At 47.2% G+C, this 19,986-nt stretch overlaps 7 protein-coding genes across 7 annotated transcripts; 3 read left to right on the plus strand and 4 right to left on the minus strand.

Moving 5' to 3' along the window:
- Nucleotides 1–101: 101 nt before the first annotated feature.
- On the minus strand, nucleotides 102–1,328 carry C7M61_000986 (uncharacterized protein; the record flags this gene model as incomplete). The annotated part of the gene is made up of 1 exon (XM_024856405.1): nucleotides 102–1,328. The coding sequence occupies one exon, from the start codon at nucleotides 1,326–1,328 to the stop codon at nucleotides 102–104; it is 1,227 nt and encodes a 408-aa protein (XP_024716004.1).
- Nucleotides 1,329–2,683: 1,355 nt separating this feature from the next.
- On the plus strand, nucleotides 2,684–4,510 carry ALG11 (alpha-1,2-mannosyltransferase; the record flags this gene model as incomplete). Its single annotated transcript, XM_024856406.1, has 1 exon — nucleotides 2,684–4,510. The coding sequence occupies one exon, from the start codon at nucleotides 2,684–2,686 to the stop codon at nucleotides 4,508–4,510; it is 1,827 nt and encodes a 608-aa protein (XP_024716005.1).
- A 300-nt stretch (nucleotides 4,511–4,810) lies between these two features.
- Nucleotides 4,811–7,468, plus strand: SEC27 (coatomer subunit beta'; the record flags this gene model as incomplete). The annotated part of the gene is made up of 1 exon (XM_024856407.1): nucleotides 4,811–7,468. The coding sequence occupies one exon, from the start codon at nucleotides 4,811–4,813 to the stop codon at nucleotides 7,466–7,468; it is 2,658 nt and encodes an 885-aa protein (XP_024716006.1).
- A 126-nt stretch (nucleotides 7,469–7,594) lies between these two features.
- On the minus strand, nucleotides 7,595–8,578 carry C7M61_000989 (uncharacterized protein; the record flags this gene model as incomplete). Its single annotated transcript, XM_024856408.1, has 1 exon — nucleotides 7,595–8,578. One exon carries the CDS (start codon nucleotides 8,576–8,578, stop codon nucleotides 7,595–7,597), a length of 984 nt encoding a protein of 327 aa, XP_024716007.1.
- Nucleotides 8,579–9,429: 851 nt separating this feature from the next.
- On the plus strand, nucleotides 9,430–10,083 carry RPL10A (60S ribosomal protein uL1; the record flags this gene model as incomplete). The annotated part of the gene is made up of 1 exon (XM_024856409.1): nucleotides 9,430–10,083. The coding sequence occupies one exon, from the start codon at nucleotides 9,430–9,432 to the stop codon at nucleotides 10,081–10,083; it is 654 nt and encodes a 217-aa protein (XP_024716008.1).
- A 70-nt stretch (nucleotides 10,084–10,153) lies between these two features.
- C7M61_000991 (phosphopantothenoylcysteine decarboxylase complex subunit) lies at nucleotides 10,154–11,674 on the minus strand (the record flags this gene model as incomplete). Its single annotated transcript, XM_024856410.1, has 1 exon — nucleotides 10,154–11,674. One exon carries the CDS (start codon nucleotides 11,672–11,674, stop codon nucleotides 10,154–10,156), a length of 1,521 nt encoding a protein of 506 aa, XP_024716009.1.
- Nucleotides 11,675–12,842: 1,168 nt separating this feature from the next.
- C7M61_000992 (uncharacterized protein) lies at nucleotides 12,843–17,996 on the minus strand (the record flags this gene model as incomplete). The annotated part of the gene is made up of 2 exons (XM_024856411.1): nucleotides 12,843–14,940; nucleotides 16,390–17,996. 2 exons carry the CDS (start codon nucleotides 17,994–17,996, stop codon nucleotides 12,843–12,845), a joined length of 3,705 nt encoding a protein of 1,234 aa, XP_024716010.1.
- Nucleotides 17,997–19,986: the final 1,990 nt, after the last annotated feature.

Here is a 19,986-nt window from a genome sequence, read left to right on the forward strand (position 1 = left end):
TGCAAACGTTTAAGCGAAAGAGAAAGGCCGCAGGCCCACTAGCGAGAAAATAACGAGAGACAGCGGCACGCCGCGTATGAGTGATTCCGGGTAGTGCCAGCCTACTCCTTGGAAGATTCGGGGTTCAGTTGTGAGCCAAACAAGCCAACCTTGTCGAAATTGATCATTTTACCATCAACACGGGTCTTTTGCAGCATGAGACCCACAAAGTCGGGCGTTCGAAGCAAGTTACGGTTGGCCAGCTGGTGAGCATGTCCTGATTGAGCACCACCGGGAGAAGGTGTGAAAAAGTTGACATAATCGCCCATATTGAAACCTGCCGGAGTAAGAGCCAACCCTGCCGAGGGTAGCGCGCTGCCAGGTACGCCGACGCCTCCCAGGAGTCCCAAGGAAGGAGTTAATCTATTCTGAGGTGTCTTCGCAGTGGAATGAAGCGTTCGCTTTGGTGTGAGAGGTGGCTGTGGCGAGATGAACAGAGCACCGCTCAGCAGGGGCTTCGCCATAAGAAAGTTGTGGTTTGCAGAGCCGTTGGGCGCAGTTGACGCCCTAGGTGTATTCGCATAAGCTGGTTTAGCTGGCGAAGGCGACGTAGCCAAGTACATGAGAAGGTCGGCGCCTTCATCATCGTTGTAAACTGAAGCCCTTCTAGACTGAGTTGGAGTCTTAAGTAGGGCAGACTGTGCCAGGTTGGCAGAAAGCTGCTTCTTCGCCAAAGTGGGAGTCGTCTGCGTGTTACCCTTCTGAGGGTTCGATGTAAGCACGGGCGATGGATTCAAGTTCTTGCCCAGAGCACCTGGAGGAGTGGCGGGTCCGTTAATCTCCTTGAGAACCATATGAGGAGCAGGGCTTTTAATAGCGGCCCCACTGGTAGCTCTGCGCCTCTTGATAGGCGAGTCGTTGGGGTCATCCTCAGCAAAAGAGCTTGTAGAAGCCTTGCGAGACTTCGTCGGAGAGCTAGCCAAAAAGACAGACGGTTTAGTCAGCGTGGGCAGTCTTCCATCAGGGGACACCAAGCTGGGCGAGGATGTCACGTTGGGGGAACGTCCGGATGCCATTTGACGCTTCCACATGTAATAGTTCTTCAAAGGGCTCAGTTTTGGCAAGGACGTCTGAGACACAGGGCTGTCTGGCGGCTGGGTCTTCGCTGCTGTAGAGGACATCAGCTGCTTAGCAGTGACAGAAGCCTTGGAAAGCTTCAGCTTGAGCTCCTTGGCTATCTTCTCTAAGTCATCTTTCTTGAGTTGGGGTTTGGAACGCAGAGGCGTTGATGTTTTCGTGGACATGTCTTCGGGTGAGTTGGCGGCGTTAGATTGTTTAAGAGTGTTCATGCCAACCAAGTGGTAAAAAAAAGATCAGGAGTGATGGAAAAAGACCAGACGCTAACGGCAGCGGGCTTGGTTAAAAGGCAGGGGAAACCGCAAGCTAAGACAGCAAAAGCTGGGATGAGTAGGAGGGCTAAACTGAAAAGGGATGGGTACGCGTGGAAGGACGAATAGGGCGAGAAAAAAGAGTAAAATGTGCCGTAATTACTCGCAGCAACTGAGACACCCACAACTTGCAACCGCACAGTTGAAACAAAATAAGACGAGAAAAAAAAATTGTGCCAACGGAAGCCCGAATAGGGTGATTTAATTTTCCGTCTGAAACACGTCAATTACCACAATGGTTCCCAGTCAATTGCAACTTCACCAATCTGAAAAGTTACCTACAAGAGCCATTGGGGGAAAAAAAAATAAAAAGCCAGCCGGGCCAAAGCGCCTGGATTGTTCGGCCAATTCGGGCAGGCTTCTTTGGAGAAGTTAAAGCTTGCTATTCTATGGCAGCGTGGGGCACGGAAGGGTACATTACACGCGTGGAAGCGCCGATCGCATCTGGCTTTAGGGCACTTTTTTTTACCTATGCGGAAGGTGGGCAAAACGCGGTAGGTGGCTGCGAATCGCTTATACCTTCGAAGGGGCGATAAGGGCTCTGACAATGGCCCCGCAAGACGAAGGTATTTTTTTGGGATTAAGTCGTTCCACAAATGAATGCAGGGGTTCAAGATTCAAGACTTTTTTTTTTCTTGACTGAATTGTTCTCGTTTGATTGTCGTAGAGTGGGGTGGTGCTGGTCAAGATGCCAACTGTGGACTTCCACCGGTGCTCGCTTATTGCTGCGATGTAGAGCGTCAAAGCCAAATAAGGTCTACTCGGCACCATTCCGGAAATGGCCCAGACTAATCTCGAGGCAGTGCGTCTTGTTTCCACTCAGGGGTTTCAGGCTTCTCCGATTTCCTGCTTCCTTTTGCAGCCGCTTAATTTTTCCCCAGCTGGGGTCGAAGCCTGTCTCGAGGCCTGTCTCAGATGTCTTTGAAACAAGCGTTGCATTAGGGCAGGCAGCAAGATTTGGTCTCACCGTCAATGTCTTACACAATAGGGCCAAGTATAATTGTAGCCAGGTTACATCGTGCCATCTTGTAGGCAAGGCGTTGTACGCCCACTTGCACAACAATGTGTTCTCAAAATCAGATTGAAAGGCCAATTAACAGCTTGTAATTGTCAACCCCAAGAACTTTTTCTCCATTTCCCCAATCTACCTTTTCGACCCTGATCCAGAGTCTGACTCTGCTTCGGCGATATCCGCCGCACGTGATCTCACTCCCACTATTTCCACCACCAGATCCATCTTTGGTTCCTCATCAGCTATGTTGTTAATTGTGGCTCTCGTCTTTGCGGTCTTCTTCCTCTTCCAGACCGCCAAGGGCGCCTTGCCGCACTTCTTTTTCGTGCCTCCGACCCATTGGCAGGATAAGATCAAGAAGCATCTCGACCACCCCAAGCCAGTCTACTTAAAGGTAGGAGCAAAGCGTTCGAGTTTCAGGAAACGCTTGGTCGGAGCCAGTTTTGATCCGCAATATTACTCGAACTACAAGGATAATAAGATCCTGTTCCTGCCCTCTGATATCAAAAACAAGGATGATTTCCTAGCTACCATGAAGCATAGACTGAGTGGTGATCTGCGCAGAAGCATCCTATATGGATTCTTCCATCCATACGCCAACAATGGCGGTGGTGGTGAAAAAGTCTTGTGGGAGGCTATCTACGCTACCTTAGCTCAGAATAGTGAAAATATTGTCGTCGTCTACACCACGAATGTGGAGGCTCTGCCCCAAGAGATCTTGCATAAGGCCCAGCTGAAGTTTGATGTCAAGGACATGGATTCAAAGCGAATCGTGTTTGTGTACTTGCGTAAGTTTAGCAAGTGGATTGACTCGGACTCCTGGAAGCATTTTACTATGATTGGCCAGTTATTGGGCTCAATTCTTCTAGCACTTGAAGCAATCTTTGAATTGACCCCTGACGTTTGGATTGATACGATGGGTTTGCCAGGTAGTTACTTCCCTATCAGTGTCATCCTCAAGATACCGATTGTGGCATATGTGCACTATCCTATCATCCAACTGGACATGTTCAACAAGCTCAAGTTCAGATCGCTCGCGGACTTGACGTCTCTTCGGCCAAGTCTTGGTGATTTGAAGGCATTGGTCAAGTTTTTTTACTGGACTGCTCTTTATTACTTCTATGTCTACCTTGGCTCGTGCGTCAATGTCACCTTCACCAATGGCTCTTGGACTTTCAATCATATGTCAAGAATCTGGAGTCTCAATCAAAGCTTGGGCAGAACCATCGAAAAGCTTTATCCTCCATGCTCAACTGAGTCTCTCATTAATCAAGAGTTGACCACCGCACCCAGAGAGGAAAAGTTGCTCTACATTGCACAGTTTAGGCCTGAGAAGCGCCACTCTCTAGTCCTTGAGGAATTCAGCAAGTTTTTGCAAGCAGCAAGGTCTGCTTCGCTACCCATCAAAGATATTCCCAAAATCGTCTTTTTGGGATCTTGCAGAACGCCTGAAGATTCCGGCACGCTCGAAAATCTTCAAGCTTTGACTAAGGAGCTCGACTTAGCCGAATATGTTGAGTTCATTGTGGATTGCTCCTACGACGAAGTGAAGGAACAATTGAAGAAATGTAACTTTGGTCTCAATGCCATGTGGAACGAGCATTTCGGAATCGGCGTTGTGGAGTATGTGAGTTCTGGCGCCATTCCTATTGTACACGCTTCCGCTGGGCCTCTTCTTGACATTTGCTCTCAGAAGCTGGCCTCAAGCCCACCTGCTTGGGTTCCTTCTACAACATGGAGGAATGATGTTGGCTTTTTCTTCAAGAGCACGGACGACCCAGACTTTAATGGAGAGGAAGTTGATGAAAATCTTATCTTCACCCAATATGTGAATGAGGAAAAGACCGAAGCGAAATTTCCCAGGTTGAATGAAATTCTCCGTAGATTGTACATTGAGAAATCTATCAGCCTGGAACAGTTGACTTCCATGAGAACTACTGGTAGTGAGCTCATGGAAGAGAAATTTTCCAATCGCATTTTCCATCAAAAATGGCTGGATAAGCTTCATGAAGTCGTGGAGCTTGAAAATCAGTACAGAGAGGATCGGGGTAAGGTTCTTGCAGTATATTAGACCTAACCTCTGGCCTTTTCGCAACCACCCGACAAGCCTCTTGCCATAATTCGCAGTCACCATTGAACTTCTACTCAATGCATATATCGCATAATTATAACCAGCATTACCATCACGACGAATTGCTAATATAATGATAAATAAACTTTAGCTATGGCTAGAATTTGACAATCTGTCTCGAAGCATGTTGCAAACCTGTCAAGGTCGTGCGCGCGCAGGTTATAGTGGATCGTGTTCAAAATTCCAAACACCTACTTTCACTAATCTCACAGCCAACGATTTCCCCTACTCCCGAGGACAATGAAGTTGGAAGTGACCAAGCAGTTCTCCACTCGCTCGGAAAGAGTGAAGGGCATTGATTTCCACCCGACCGAGCCCTGGATTCTTACAACATTGTACAATGGTAAGATCGAAATTTGGTCCTACGCAACCAACACGCTCATCAAGCTGATCCAAGTCACTGACTTGCCAGTGAGAGCTGGTAAGTTCATTGCAAGGAAGGCTTGGATCGTTGTGGGCTCTGATGACTTCCATGTGCGTGTTTACAACTATAACACTGGTGAAAAGATCACTCAGTTCGAAGCTCACCCAGATTATATCAGAAGTATTGCTGTCCACCAGTCCTTACCTTACGTCTTGACATCTTCGGATGACTTGACTGTTAAGTTGTGGAACTGGGAGAACAATTGGCGTTTGGAACAAACTTATGAAGGCCATCAACACTACATCATGAGCGTAAACTTCAATCCTAAAGACCCCAATACGTTTGCATCGGCATGTTTGGATAGAACTGTCAAAGTTTGGTCCTTGAGCTCGCCAACCCCTAACTTCACATTGGTTGCCCATGACGAGAAGGGTGTGAACTACGTGGACTACTATCCCCAGGCAGACAAGCCATACCTTATCACAGCCTCCGACGACAAAACCGTCAAAGTTTGGGATTACCAAACAAAGTCCTGTGTCGCCGTTTTGGAAGGTCACTTGGCCAATGTTTCCTTCGCCATCTTCCATCCTGAATTGCCTTTAATCGTTTCCGGTTCTGAGGATGGCACTGTCAGATTTTGGAACTCTAATACTTTCAAATTGGAGAAGTCTGTCAACTATGGCTTGGAGAGAGTGTGGTGTGTCGGTATCTTGCAAAAGTCTAACTTGATTGCTGTCGGTTGCGATTCTGGTTATATCGTTGTCAAGATGGGTAACGAAGAGCCCTTGTTCTCCATGGACAACAATGGTAAATTGATCTACGCCAAAAACTCCGAAGTCTACTCTTCGGTTATAAAACCCACATCCACTGATGGTTTAAAGGATGGTGAAGCCTTGCCTATCCAACAAAAGGACTTGGGCACTGTCGAAATATATCCACAGACTTTGGCTCATTCACCCAATGGAAGATATGCAGCTGTTTGTGGTGATGGCGAATACCTCGTCTACACTGCTTTGGCTTGGAGATCCAAGGCTTTCGGCAAGGCTTTAGACTTTGCTTGGAACTCTCATGACATGTCCAATGCTACCTCATTCGCTATAAGAGAAAGCAAGCTCTCTATCAAGATCTTCAAGAACTTTCAAGAACATGTTGCAGTTGACTTGGTATATGAAGCTGACAAGATTATTCCTGGTGCTTTGTTAGGTGTTAAGTCCAGTGGTCTCTTGTGCTTTTACGATTGGGAGACTGGTGCATTGGTGAGAAGAGTCAACCTCGCACAGAATGACGTTCAAGATCTTGTGTGGTCTGACAATGGCGAGATTGTTGCCATCTTGACTACGAGCACTGCCACAGAGACCGGTGCTGGAACTACTAATGCTGGTAAGAACGGAAATGAGACTTACTTCCTCAGCTTTGACCGTGCAGTCTACGATGAATCGTTGACCGATGGTACGTATAGCTCTGCTGAGGGAGCTGAAGCTGCATTTGACGTCCTTTATACATTGCCATCGTCGGAACCAATCTTGTCTGGTAAGTTCATCGGTGACGTTTTCGTATACACCACGGGAAGCACCAACAGACTCAATTACTTCGTGGGCGGAGAGGTCATCAACTTGAGTCACTTTGACCGTAAGTACTACGTTATTGGCTACAAAGCTGCTGATGGCAAGCTTTACTTGATTGATAAAGCTTTTAATGTCATCTCATGGTACTTAAACGCCAAAATTTTGGAGTTGCAAACATTAGTCATGCGTGGTGATCTTGAGCAATATGCGAAAGGCTTTGTTGAGGAGGATATTCCAGATGTCTCTACCATCGGCACCGAAGATTTGGAAGGTGAATATTCCGAATACCTACAGGACTTGACGAAGACTGAACTCAATCAGCTTTCAAGATTCTTCGAAAAGCTTGGTTACATGAAGTTGTCTTTCTCTTTGTCTCAGGACTTCGATTCCAAATTCCAGATCTCGTTATCTACCGGTGATCTCAACAAGGCATACGAATTGCTTGCTGAGAGTCAGGAGCAAAATCCTCTGACTGCTTCAGCAAATGTCATCAAGTGGAAGAAGTTGGGTGACTTGGCTTTGCTGAAATGGCTGATTAAGCTCGCGGAAGACTGCTACTGGTTAGCTAAAGACTATTCATCATTGTTGCTTTTGCTTTCGTCATCCAATAATCAAAAGCAGTTGGCCCGTCTAGCTGAGAGCACAGAGACCTTGGGTAAGTACAATATCGCATTCCAAGCCTGGTGGTTAACTGGAAACGTCGAAAGATGTCTCGACCTTTTGGTGAAAACAGAGCGCTTCACTGAGGCCGCTTTCTTTGGCCGCACTTATGGTGTCAGTGACTCTAAGCTAGAGGAGATTGTCGCCTCTTGGAAGAAGCAGTTAGAGTCTAAGGGTAGAGCTAGAATCAGCGAGCGTTTGATTACAAGCCTCTCCAATCTCACAGTGGGCGAGCCACCTGCCCAGGATGCATTGATTGATCTTGAAGATAACAAGCATACTATAGATGATGACCTTCTTGAGGCTTAAGAAGAACACTTTACTAATGGGAATCTGTGGGCTCTTCAGGCGTGAATTCAAGGTATAGATCTCGCTGCATGAGAATGGATTAGTTCAATCCCCTCCTCAAAAAAATTACATACAATCATTGTACATTTAACGTCTCACATCAAATACTTCGTACTTGTCAGCAATATGCTCAAACTTGTGTTTGCAAACAAAATAGAGCTCCAGTATTATCAGTTTGTCCGATTCTGTCACCCCCTCTGAATTCCATTTGTTCACTTGTGCAAATGTTCTTTTGAGTCTTTGCTCAAAGAGTGACAACTCAGGGTCAGCCAAATCAACTCTTGACAAACGAATCAAGAAGGACCCTCCCTTGGCTAATACATCGCAACATAGTAGAAGTGCAGCATCCGCTGTGTCGATGGAACTCTTCAAGGGATCGCTCGTATGATGCCTAAGAGCAGAGTTTGTAGAAGAGCGAATGTAGGGTCTGCTGGTGGTATTGTTAAAAAAGCCTTTGTCTTGAAGGAACGGGTTGGTCATGTCTGACGTCACCAAATTGGCTTGGTAATCTTGTATACTCATTATTGACTCTAATGCTTCGTCCTTAATGTCAAGATTCAGAAACATCTCCGAAATCTTTGCCATCTCAGAGTCTAAGGTGAACTCACCGTTGCCTTTTGTGTCAGTGTTCTGCAATACACTATTCTGTACAGCCAATCTTCGGTATGCATGTTCTTTGAGTAGTTTAGTAACATTTCTATGCGCTAATTTGGAGAATATATTTCCCTGAGTTGTGAATGATCCTTGTGGGTGATTACCGACCACAATATCGAGGCCGACCAAGGTGCACTTTTGATAAATCTTCTCGGGTTCTATATCGTGCGCTGCCAGTAGAGCATCTCGAGCATATGCGAGCCAGTTGCCAGGCGCGTAGCCTAAGTCGACAACATTTGTTACCTTCTCGTTGAATATGTCAAAACGTGTATCGAGCTGGTATAGCTTACTTCGAGCAATGTGATTCAGGCCCTCAATCTTCTCTTTTCTTGTGAGTCTTGCTGAAGCATAGGCTCTAGTTATGGAGGTAGCCGGACTATAGAATAATGGCTTGGACCATCGTAGGCATTGTAGCATTCGTGTGATGGATCTGTAATCTGGGGTTGATGGATATGTCTACGCGCGACATCAACGCGGATGATGGTGTTCTAATTGACCGTTTCTAAAATCAAAAGGTCAAGTTTCATTTCTGACTGGAGATTTGGTCTGTCTGTTTTTGTGCTTTACTGCTATTTTGATTCAACAAGATTTTGATCATTGTGGTGTGGATTGAAAGGTAGATAATATGTCCTCAATCCGGTAAAATGGCTGCAAAATGAAACGCGATTCGACTCCAGAGCTATCTTGCGAACACTAAACCGCTCCACAAATTCAAGCGGAATTGTTTCGGTAAGATTCTGAAGAACACTCAGTTCCTTATCGCCTAAAGAACAAAATCTATGAAATCTAAATGAGTTTGCACTCTTTCGAACGAAACCCTGTTTGGCTGTGCTCGATGTCATCATAAACGGTGGCCAAGACTACATGATTTAATCCAGAATGGTGTACTATATCGCTTCGACATCTTCATTGATGTGTCTAGTTAACAGCTTTTTCTACTAGCTTTTCAATCTCAACCTATGCTGAGGGCATCAGGATGATACCCTAACGAGGTTTGCATCATCTTTAAGTGAAGCTCACCTTCAGCTTTTGATAACCAGATGAAGGTGGACATAAAAAAAAATTCAAACAGCTGAGTATCTTCAATGAAAGAAATTAACAATTCATGAAATATACTTCATATTAGGGCTCGAGCCCTAACACACCATCCTGCATACGTAACATCGCAGCACCACCCGGTGAAAAAAATCTTCTCAGTTACTTCTCAGACCTCATCCTCGTCGAATCACTTAACTTTACCAAATACTTTTGGGAGACGAACTTTAAAGATGTCTAAGATCACCAGTGCCCACGTTCGTGAGAACGTTCAGAAGTTGTTGGAGTTCTCCAACGAGACCAAGAAGAGAAACTTCTTGGAGACTGTCGAGTTGCAGGTTGGTTTGAAGAACTACGACCCTCAGAGAGACAAGCGTTTCTCTGGTACCTTGAAGTTGCCTCAGGTCCCAAGACCAAACATGACCATCTGTATCTTCGGTGACGCTTTCGACGTCGACAGAGCTAAGTCTGTTGGTGTTGACGCTATGTCCGTTGACGACTTGAAGAAGTTGAACAAGAACAAGAAGTTGATCAAGAAGTTGGCTAAGAAGTACAACGCTTTCATCGCTTCTGAGGTCTTGATCAAGCAGGTCCCAAGATTGTTGGGTCCTCAGTTGTCCAAGGCTGGTAAGTTCCCAACTCCAGTTTCCCACAACGATGACTTGTACTCCAGAGTTCAGGATGTCAAGTCCACCATCAAGTTCCAGTTGAAGAAGGTCTTGTGTCTTGCTGTTGCCGTCGGTAACGTCGAGATGGAGCAGGACGTCTTGGTCAACCAGATCATGATGGCTGCTAACTTCTTGGTCTCTTTGTTGAAGAAGAACTGGCAGAACGTTGGCTCCTTGGTGATTAAGTCCACCATGGGTCCTTCTTTCAGAATCTACTAAGCGTGCCAATGCCCGTCATTAGCTAATCAATACGTTTATTCTGCATCCTTCGTAGATATTACTTATACACCTATAATTGCAACTGCTCTTTGGCTTCCTTCTCCTTCTCGGCTTCGACAACTTTCTGAGCACGAATGACTTCATCGGCGACTGCATTATTATCATCGTCATCATCATCATCATCATCATCATCGTCGTCGTCGTCGTCATCGTCGTCGTCATCGTCGTCGTCATCATCATCGTCATCATCATCGTCATCATCATCATCATCATCGTCATCGTCGTCGTCATTATTATTGTTATCAGTCGTAGCAGCCTCATTATTCTTCGAATCATCGTCATCATCGTCGATGTCCGGATAGCCACCCAACTTTAAGACAACCTTATTAACGATTTCGTTCCAGTCCATCATGCCACCCATGCCAATATCTCCGTAGGAGCCCATAACTTTCTCAACAGGCTTGAGCACCTCAATCCATGGCATTTCCTCTGATATTAGTCTCAATTGACGCTTCGTGGTGATAGCGTTGTAGGCGTTGCTCACCATGGCTGGCGCCAAAAGGATAGGGTAGGCAGTGTTCCAAGCACGAATAACAGATGTGAGAAGGTTGTCGCAAATTCCGAGAGAGATCTTGGCCAAAGTGTTGGCGGTTAACGGACACACAATAAGAATATCGGCCCAACGACGTAACTCGATGTGGAGCACTGGATCAGCGCGAGAGTTCCAAGTAACCCACTCGTCGGAGTCACGCCAGACACGAACACGTTTAGATGATTCTAAAAGCTGCAATGTTTCATTGCTGATGAAGTTTTCTGAAGATGCCGTGAGAATGAGCTGTATGGCAATCTTCTGAGGAGAATATATCTCGAAGAGCTTGTTAATGATGAGTTTGATTTTGCCGGATGAGATAGCACCGCAAACACCAAAGAGAACATGGAGCTTCCCGTCGTCCTGAGGGAGGCGAGGGTCAATGTTTGCTGCCCCTTCCTCCCTCGAACTAGGCAATTGACTGCCTATACTAGAAAGTGGATCCTTGAACTCAGCACCGGAGGCCGGACTAGTGGCACCAGCACGGGCAGTAGCAGAAGAACCGTTCACGACGGCGCCAGCACCAGCCGTGCTTTGAGCACCAGGGTTCAGCCCCAGCCGCAGTCTAGTTTTTGGTCGCAGCGACTCCTCTGACGAAAAGTGGGCATGGACAGATGAGCGATTCGCCTCTTTCTCCTGAACCTCTTGTCTTGAAGCGGATGGTCCTCGTGGAGCAGGTGCCCGAAGGCCCTCGTGTCCACTATCGCTGTCTCTGGACCGGAGACGAGGAGACTCTAAACTGGCTCTCTTCAAACTTTCATCTGGTCTACCACGAATTTCACGAACGTCGACAGTCACACTGGGATGAGCAAGCTTTTCTGAGGATGCTTGAGCATTCTTTGCTTCCTCTTCAAGCGATTTCTGTGTCGGGGTGTTTCGACTCAGGTTGTTAAGGATAGGTGGTGGCAGCGGGCAACGCAAGTTAGAAATTGCTTGCACGGCAGGAGGAATCTCAGCGGCTTTCTCTGTATCTGGGCTGTTGGGCCGAGATCGTGTTGACATGCTTTAGTGGAACTTCGTCGAGTGATGTGCTTTGTTTATTCACGAATGCTTAGTCAGGTGTTCCACTACTAACAATTGGGTGCCGAAGGGCTAAGCACGAATTATGGATAAAAAATTGATGCGTTGGGTAGATGCGCTAGCCTGGATGACCTTGTTGTCGGATTCGATTATTTGTAGTAGTAAATAAGAGATGGATAATTAGTGAGCGCCTGTGTGTGGGAACAGGGATCCTTGCCAGGTCAGTAAATGTTGCTTCCTGCCGAACTGCGAGCTTGGCTGCAAAACTGAGACACCAATTGCTGGGCGAGAGAGTGTGCCTTTATTTATAAAAAAAAAATAAAAACAAATTAGAATCCTGAAAAGATTCATTAATAAAGATGAGACCAAAAATAGAGAAAAGCATTCGTGGCTACATACCATTAGGAGGCGTAAGAACCAATTTCATTAGAAAATCGCAGATAATAAATCCCTCAGCACATTGCTTTCCAGCAAGCGCCTATGTCGAGGCACCAAGAGCAAGAACCATTCTAACATCAAGAGAACTCTTAATGCTCTGGACAGTACTCGAAGAGCAATCAGAAATAGAAGTTTATTTTGGTGTCAGTGAATGTTGAGGGCTTATTCAACTGTGACGTAGTCGACATTGTTCGAACAATGCAGGTCAGGAGGCCACAGTTTTTAGGGGTAGATGGTCATTAAAGCCACAAGAATAATGAACTTTGTAGGCCTTCTCACCTTTGAAAAGAAGACAGAACAATAGTTACATTGTGTAAAATTGTAGCTTGTAAGGTTTCAGAGCACCTGCGAATGACGTTATTCCATAATACCGAAAGAAATGCACCAGCAACAGTTTCAAGAGCTACCGATGTTGGCTTGAATAGAGTTGACAGGTAGATGGCTGCTCAAAGGCTATTTAAAGAATGGGACGAAATATGCATGGCAAAAAGAGGGGTTTTTACGAACAACCTATTGGATTGAAAAAGCCTACTTCTGGGTAAGTATGTCTCAGTGTAAATTCAACAGGGCTTCTCTCAATTGTAGCACGTAGCACAAAGAAGATGATCTTTAGTAGAAGCCGACCATCTCGATGTCTTACAATTATCACAGCTACACATTTGAATAGTAGTTTAAGTCATTATCTCTAATCTAATAAATCATGTCATTATCATCATTCCCCTGGAAGTACGCTTTCTGTGGTGAAGCGTTCAGGTGCACCGAAGCCATTGCCGAAATTGGATATACCGCCATTGAAGACCATCTCGTTAAATTGGGGGATATCTACCGAATGGAACCCAGACTGTGTGTCATAATCATTCCTTTGCGTCTTCATGAAGTAATCATCAAATCCTTCACCCAAGGAGTTGTCTTCCATCTTGACACGAACTTCAGCAGCCGAGAACATCTCCAGCATATCCTGCTTAGCACTGGTTGTGATACCATATGAAGCGGGCTCACTAGGGCGCTTGTAATGAGCAGGGCCTCTGAGGTAATCGTATCCAGCAATGAAAGCGTCGATGAATGTGCTAAACTTGAGAAGAGTACCAAAACACATGCCTCTGCTGGAAAGAGAGAGACCACGGATTCTCTCAATGGCTTGCTGAACTTCCGCATTGGAAACACCAAGCTTCAAGTTGCTATTTATTTGGCTGTTGTTCATGAGACAGTAACCCATGACAAGACCCATCGTGGCGTGGAATGTGTAAAAGATGTCGGCATGAATTGTGCCGTTGAGCATGTTGGAGGACATACTTGCATGAATGATTTGTGATATAGCAATGCTCAGACGCAAACCTTGAGTCAAAAGGGTTTGGACAGTTGGGTTAGAGGCATATTGAGGGTCCTCTGCCACCTTGGAAAAGAAAGGAAGCAGGATCGTAAGACGATCGTGGTGGTAGCGCATCAGCAAATGGATCTTGTAGTCTGCAATCATTGAAAGATCCAACAAGGACTGATCAGTACGCTGCATGGTTCTTGTAAGTTTCTCATCAAGCGCAAGAGCCTTATCGAGATTTTCGTTCGACATCATGGATTCTGTATTGTCGACGGCTTGACGGTATTCCAAAACCTCGTGCATGACCTTGGTGATATCAAGAATGGCCATGTACGTGGGAGAATATTCGGGGGAAGGGATCACATCATAGCAAAGTGGATAAGAAGCAGAAACATCGGACATATGGATTGTCGAGGACCGACCCATTTGGCAGCTGACAGATACCTCCATGGTAAAAACGGCCCACCAGATTCTCCTCAGCTCCTCCACTTTCAGTTTGTCAGCCACTTGCATAACCAGAGACTCTCTATGGAGACCGAGAGTAATGCAATGACGAGCAGCAACTTGGATCAACACATAGGCGCTTTCTCTACGCATGGTGTTCTCCATGTAGATGGCAAGTAGCACCAAGGTACGAATACCATCGAGTGTTGGTGTGAGGACGATATCGGAAAGACACAATCTGATGATGTGAAGGTATCTTTGAACTATGCTTTGGTCAATTCTGGGTAAGCTTCCAGGGCTGAAGAGACGCCCGAGAAGCCAGACCATGTATATGCTGCAGATGGTGTGGTGTGAAATGAAACGGTCTCTGGACTTGGAGGCCATTGCGGCCCAGAAGCGTTCATGGAACGATCTGAACACGCTTTCCACGAAACATGGATAACGAGGATGCACATTGCCGAAGAAGCAGTCAGTGAAGTAAGTAGCTTCTTGGACTGAGATGTCGTCAAGGTATGGGAACATCAGGTTGTACAAGAGGCCCAAGTCGGAAGGATCCAAGGGCTCATTGCTTGACGTTAACACCAACTCACCCTGGAAAGCATGCTGGAGAGTTGGGCATGCAGAAAGGTCAATGTCGAACATGTTGGCTAAAGCCTTCACCGAGGAGTCAAACACAGCAGGCAGACCGAGAGGACCAATCATGTGTCTGTTGCCATTGTGATCGGTGATGACAAGGTCCTGTTGTTGCAGTAAAGTGTCTGAGTCCAGCACCAGTTCGGCAGCCAAGCTATCCAGGTCTTCCACCTTCAAGTCGAAATCCAGATCAAGCGAATTCAGCCTGCTCGAGGGCAACTTACCCAGAGTGATCAACAAAGAGAGATCACGAAGCTCCTTGTCGTCTTTTCCACCATACCTTGAAGGCATCGAGACACCATTGCGCTCTCCCACATCAATTAAGGCATCGATGTTGTTAACGTCAATTTCCGGGAACAGATGTTGAATAAGTGCCAAAAGACATTTGTAATGGAGACCAATGTTTTCAATGGGGCCCCTGATTTTCTTCTTGCGCTTGATGGTTGTTTCACAGCTCGCCCCTACTCTTTCGCAGCCAGAGCAACACAGCGAGGGAGATTTTCTGTGGCATGCTATCTTTCTGATCTTGCATCTGTCGCACGAGAATGAAGCCTTTTTCCTCTTATCAGGAGGCACAAGTCTCCGTTTCCGGGTTCGGATGCATGGGACAACCGTCTCGTCTGAGGTCATTTGGTTGGCGAGTAAAGTTGGGAGATGGGTCTTCTTATAAACGGCTCCGCAGATCCAGCCTGCCTACATTGACCTGTACAAGCCATGCAGTGACAGATAAGAATCTATGGGGCTGCTGGGCATCGGGCTCGGCGTTGGTTCTTCCGAGCGGTTCTCAGCGGTTCTCAGCGGGGCATAGCGGGGCAAGGCTGACGGTGGTGTCACACCTGGAGTACGAATGGCAGTAGATTAAGTGAGCCCATCCACCGTAAGCTTAAATTGACTGCAAAAAAAAAGAACCAAAAAAAAAGTGGGGATATGGGGACTTGGGCCACAGGCCACCAGTATGACGCATGCTGCAGATAGTCGAGCAGGCGCATGCGTCTGTGCACTGCCCAAATGCCGAGAACCAATCAAATCGCACACGGGCTCTGGCCAAGGCAAAGCAAACCCCGAGGAGGCGCAAGTTTATGCATGGCGTATCAGGCGCCAAAATGAGCCTAGTTTCCTTTCTCTGAGTCAGACCGTGGGGCTCGCGGCTCGATGCTCGCCGAGCACCGAGAATCTCGGTAAACTTGTTGAGAATGCCGTTTAGCCTAGATAATGTGAAAAATTTGTTCGTCGCACCATCGCATCAAAGATAAATCGCCGTATAATAGAGCAAGTTTCGAAAGCTTACTCAGAAAGATTGCGAGAGTTAATTTCGTTCAGGTGACCGGTATATCGCCAATGCTCGGCCCGATGCCGAGAAATGTGCCTTCTTTTTTCGTACTTCGCGCAAGAGCAGTGTATAAGCTTACGACGTCATCGCCCAATGATCGCTCAAAAGTGTGGCCAAAAGTGCTAGGAAGTTCGGCTGGAACCAAGCAAGGCGGCTAGACCGGCATTTGATGGTGGCTATGATGCGCCGGGCTTTGAAAAACGTGTGCTTTATGCAGGTCTTAAATGCAGAGCGCTGCGCTTTCTGCATGGCTGCAAACTTTGCCAGCGTTGGGTTTCTACATCAGGTTTAGCGTTGATCTGAAACTAAGTTTAATATTCACCGGGGCCTGACCGGGTAGGATCACTCGCTCGCTCTATTTCAGCGAGCGGCGGGCCCAAGTCAGCCATGCTCATTCGCGGTTTGCGGTGGGCAGATTTGTCGTAGCCATTCTCATCATCAGACCTACCGTTCTCATCCACCCCCTCTTCAGTGACGTCGCCAGCTTGTGCTGGCCGCAGGCCTCGATAGCCGAAATTTCGGCTACTGGGATAGTACGGTCCGTTAGGGTAAGGCTGTGCCATGGGCTGGAACTGCGGCGCAGAACCATAGTAATACTTATGCTGGAACAGGTTGCGTTCAAACGCGAGGTTCGTGAGGAAGCCAGGCTTATTCTTGGACCCCACTGAGCCACTGCGTAGCGAGGGATTTAGCTGCTGGAGCACATAGCCATTGAAGTTCGGAAACCTGTCGAAACGCACCGTCATGGGCCTATTTTCAAATTCGACCTCATTGAAATATCGTATAAGCTTTTCCAGTGACGCTCTATTACCTGTTGTGACAATTGCAAATCCTCGACTTAGACCACGCTGTGGCGGTCTCTCGTTATTATGAGGAGGAGGAGGGCCATGGGGGCCAGAACCGCCAGAGCCATTTTGAAGCTGTTGTGATAGCGTTGCCAAATAGTAATATGAACCCATGGTCGATGTGTTGGTTTGCTCTCGTGGGGGTTGCATTGGGATTTCAACTTTTAGAATCTCTATATCATTGTTGGGCTCGATTTCCTCCGACCTCGATACCAAAAAGTTTTTGAGCGCTGGCCATGTCGAGTTGAAAGGAATGTTTCCCACAAAAAGCCTTCGTGGGTTCACTCTTACTCGTTGTCCGTTTTCGTCATCGATATAGATCATGCCTTCCTCATCAGCACCCTCCTCCTCAAGCTCTTCACCCACGGGACTTTCGGGTACTGCAAAATCAGTCAAATCATCTTTGCCATATTCCAGTATACTTGAGTTTGTTCGACCTGGCGCACTGCTCAAGGAGCTATGCCGCAGGTTGCTGCCTCGTCTAAATGACTGACTGCTGCCTTGACGATTAAGCGATATGGAGCTATTTCTCGAGGACCGAGGTCGGCTATAATTACTGCTCAGACGAGTCAGCAGACGGCGGGACAGAGGGTATGAGGGAGCATATGCACCGTGCATTGGAGGATAGCCCATATTGGGGACTTCCTGGCCACCATAGTAAAAAGGAGGGGGGAAGCCTGACATGCTACCCATGCTGGGAACGCTGTGAACACCATGGACACCTGGATGTGGCTGTACAGGCATTCCTGAGGGCATGCCTGGATGTATCAGGTTGCCACGAGAATAAAGACCAGGTCCATGCTGCGGTCCTGGCCCATAGTAGCCGTAGTCGACATACATTGGGGACATGTATAAAAACGGATTCATGGAGCCCATGGAAGGTGGCGTAGGAGCCGTCTGTGTGATTTCAGGAGCCGGTGTAGCCAACGTAGGATTATCTAGCACAGAACAGTTGACGGTTGATCCGTTGATATCATTTTGATCAAGGGCATCAGCGACAGAATGAGCCAGGTTGGAGCCGGCAAATTCCACAGTGGCTCGTCCGTTGGAGACATCTAGAATGTGGTATCGTGGTTTTTCGGGCACATCGCTCGGGGGCAAGTTCTTATGGATGACTTTTTGGATTTCCGTGTGACTGGTAGCGTCTGAGACATTGTCAATGACAACCACGTAGGGCAAGGTGGGCATGACGTTGAGCACAGCCTGCTGACCAGGGTCTGGAGTTGTGGAGCTGGTGGGAGGAGCCAGAGATTCATCTCGCTGTGTTGGGTTGTTCAGCTTATCGTGGGGCCGACTCATAAGGCAAGCTGTGGCGAGTGAAAGAATGTGAAGGGCAGCCAGACGTAAAATAAAAAAAAGGTAAAGAAAAAGGTCTTCGGGACAACGGGGCAGTTCACGTCAACCGGAGAATGGTGGAAGAACAAGGTTGGCAAAATAAGCGAAGGTCGTGGAGTTGAAACTTTTAACCATGAGGCAGACTTGTGGCTAAGCAACGGGCGTCTAAATTTTGCAGGTTGGCAAGAAGCAATGAAGCGCAAGGCGGACTCGGCGAGAAGCGTATTGCTGGCTCTGGCAGTGTCTCAGACGACGTTCCTGCTCCTATTATCGTTGCGAATTAACGTTGCTGACGTAGGAAAACGCTTCATTGACGTCAGATTGACTGAGCTGAGCAACGATCGCAGCCGTGCTGCAAAGGACAGAAAAAAAAAAAAAAAAAAATTTAAGGAATCTGTGAAAATGGAATAGAATCCCGTTTCATCTTTCCATCCCCTCGCAGATCCTGTCCATTCCGCCGCCTGCAAGATTCTCTGGCATCCTATGGTGAACTCCTCCACTATTCCTCTGGATGTCTTGGTTTTGTCCACTGTGGGCAAAAAGGTGGTGCCATGCGTTGTGCCTGAAAACTTGAGTGTTTCTTCTAGGCGCATTGTTTTTCGGGTCACGAATGTTTATATGCTTATTATGTAACAGCAAAGGCAGCCAAACCTTAATTAGATACGATTAGAAACGTTCGCTCGGCTGCGGTATTGCCTGCCTTTGCAGCCACCTTGAGCCCCATAATCTTTCGGCACGATCTGCCGTGAGGCGGGGGGCCTGTCTGCCGGGAATCAGCGAAGAACTCAGCATTCATATCCCCCTCCATCTGCTCCTCTGCAATTAAGCTATATGTTCTGGATTTTTTAATTTTTTTTTTTTTTTTGACTTCCATTTTGGAAACACTGCTTGGTTGCTATGGTGCAACGCACCATGAAGTGGTGCACGGGCCCCACAATGCGAGGCTAGTCCCCGGTTGACTGCCCTATGTGCACACCCGTCGGCCGCCTTTTTCCTGGGTGTAGATCAAATAGACCTCTGTGAATTGTGTGTCGCCAAGTTCCTCACTTAGCCGTCTTCTGTTCCATTCCTGTCTAAAACAACGCTGTATGGCAAAGCCCTGTGGAATCTTTCCTTGTATGGAAGAGATGGACCATACGACATATTGTAGATTCGCCCGATCCTCGTCAGATGCAACAGACAATGTGTTGTCAGGCAAAGCGCCCGTGTTGCGTTCGGGGTCGTCACCCCGGATTTGCGAGATTAACCTTGTCGAGAATGGTCGTGTTCTTCCTTCCCTTCCTCTCCTGGCTTCTCGCGACCCATCAGTCCGTCTAGAAGTCTTACAATTTATTCGTGAAACGAGAAATGCCAGAATGTCTGCCTCCTAAGCAAGATCGTTAGGCCGATCATGCTTGTGTTTTTTTTTTTTTTGTTGGGCAGGCTCGCCTCATATATTCACAACGACTTCCAACTAGCCTCCGCATTGACTCGCGCAGAGCCGGAATTCCGAGTCGTCCACCATAACACTTCATTGTTCGTCAGCGACGCAATGGGCTGGCTTTAACTGGATGAGCGACAAAAAGCGACATCGGAGAAATCCGCTTTGACAATGGGGTAGCCTCGTGGAAACTACCGAGTCTGTCTTGCCCACTTCCTCTTTGGAAACAGCGCAACACCTCCTTTCCTGGTGTTCACCGAACTCTCTGTAAATGGTAAGTCCCTGGGAAGCTTCCTCGGTTGCCTCGAGGATTTGGCTTTCCTTGGCCCGGCCCTTGGTCCCCGCCAGCGTAGCCTTTTCTTTTCACAACCGCATCGTTGCTGTGGATTTTCGTTAAAATTTATTTAAACACAACAAGGCTTTTCACAAGCTTAGCTTGACCACCAGGGGATTTGAAGCATCTAAAATACTCCGTTGCCCGCTTTGTGAAGTGTGACTGTCATTGGTTGTTGTTCGGTAGCGTCCGGAGGAAAA

Source organism: Candidozyma pseudohaemuli (assembly GCF_003013735.1).
Source record: "Candidozyma pseudohaemuli strain B12108 chromosome Unknown scaffold00001, whole genome shotgun sequence".
Classification (NCBI taxonomy): domain Eukaryota; kingdom Fungi; phylum Ascomycota; class Pichiomycetes; order Serinales; family Metschnikowiaceae; genus Candidozyma; species Candidozyma pseudohaemuli.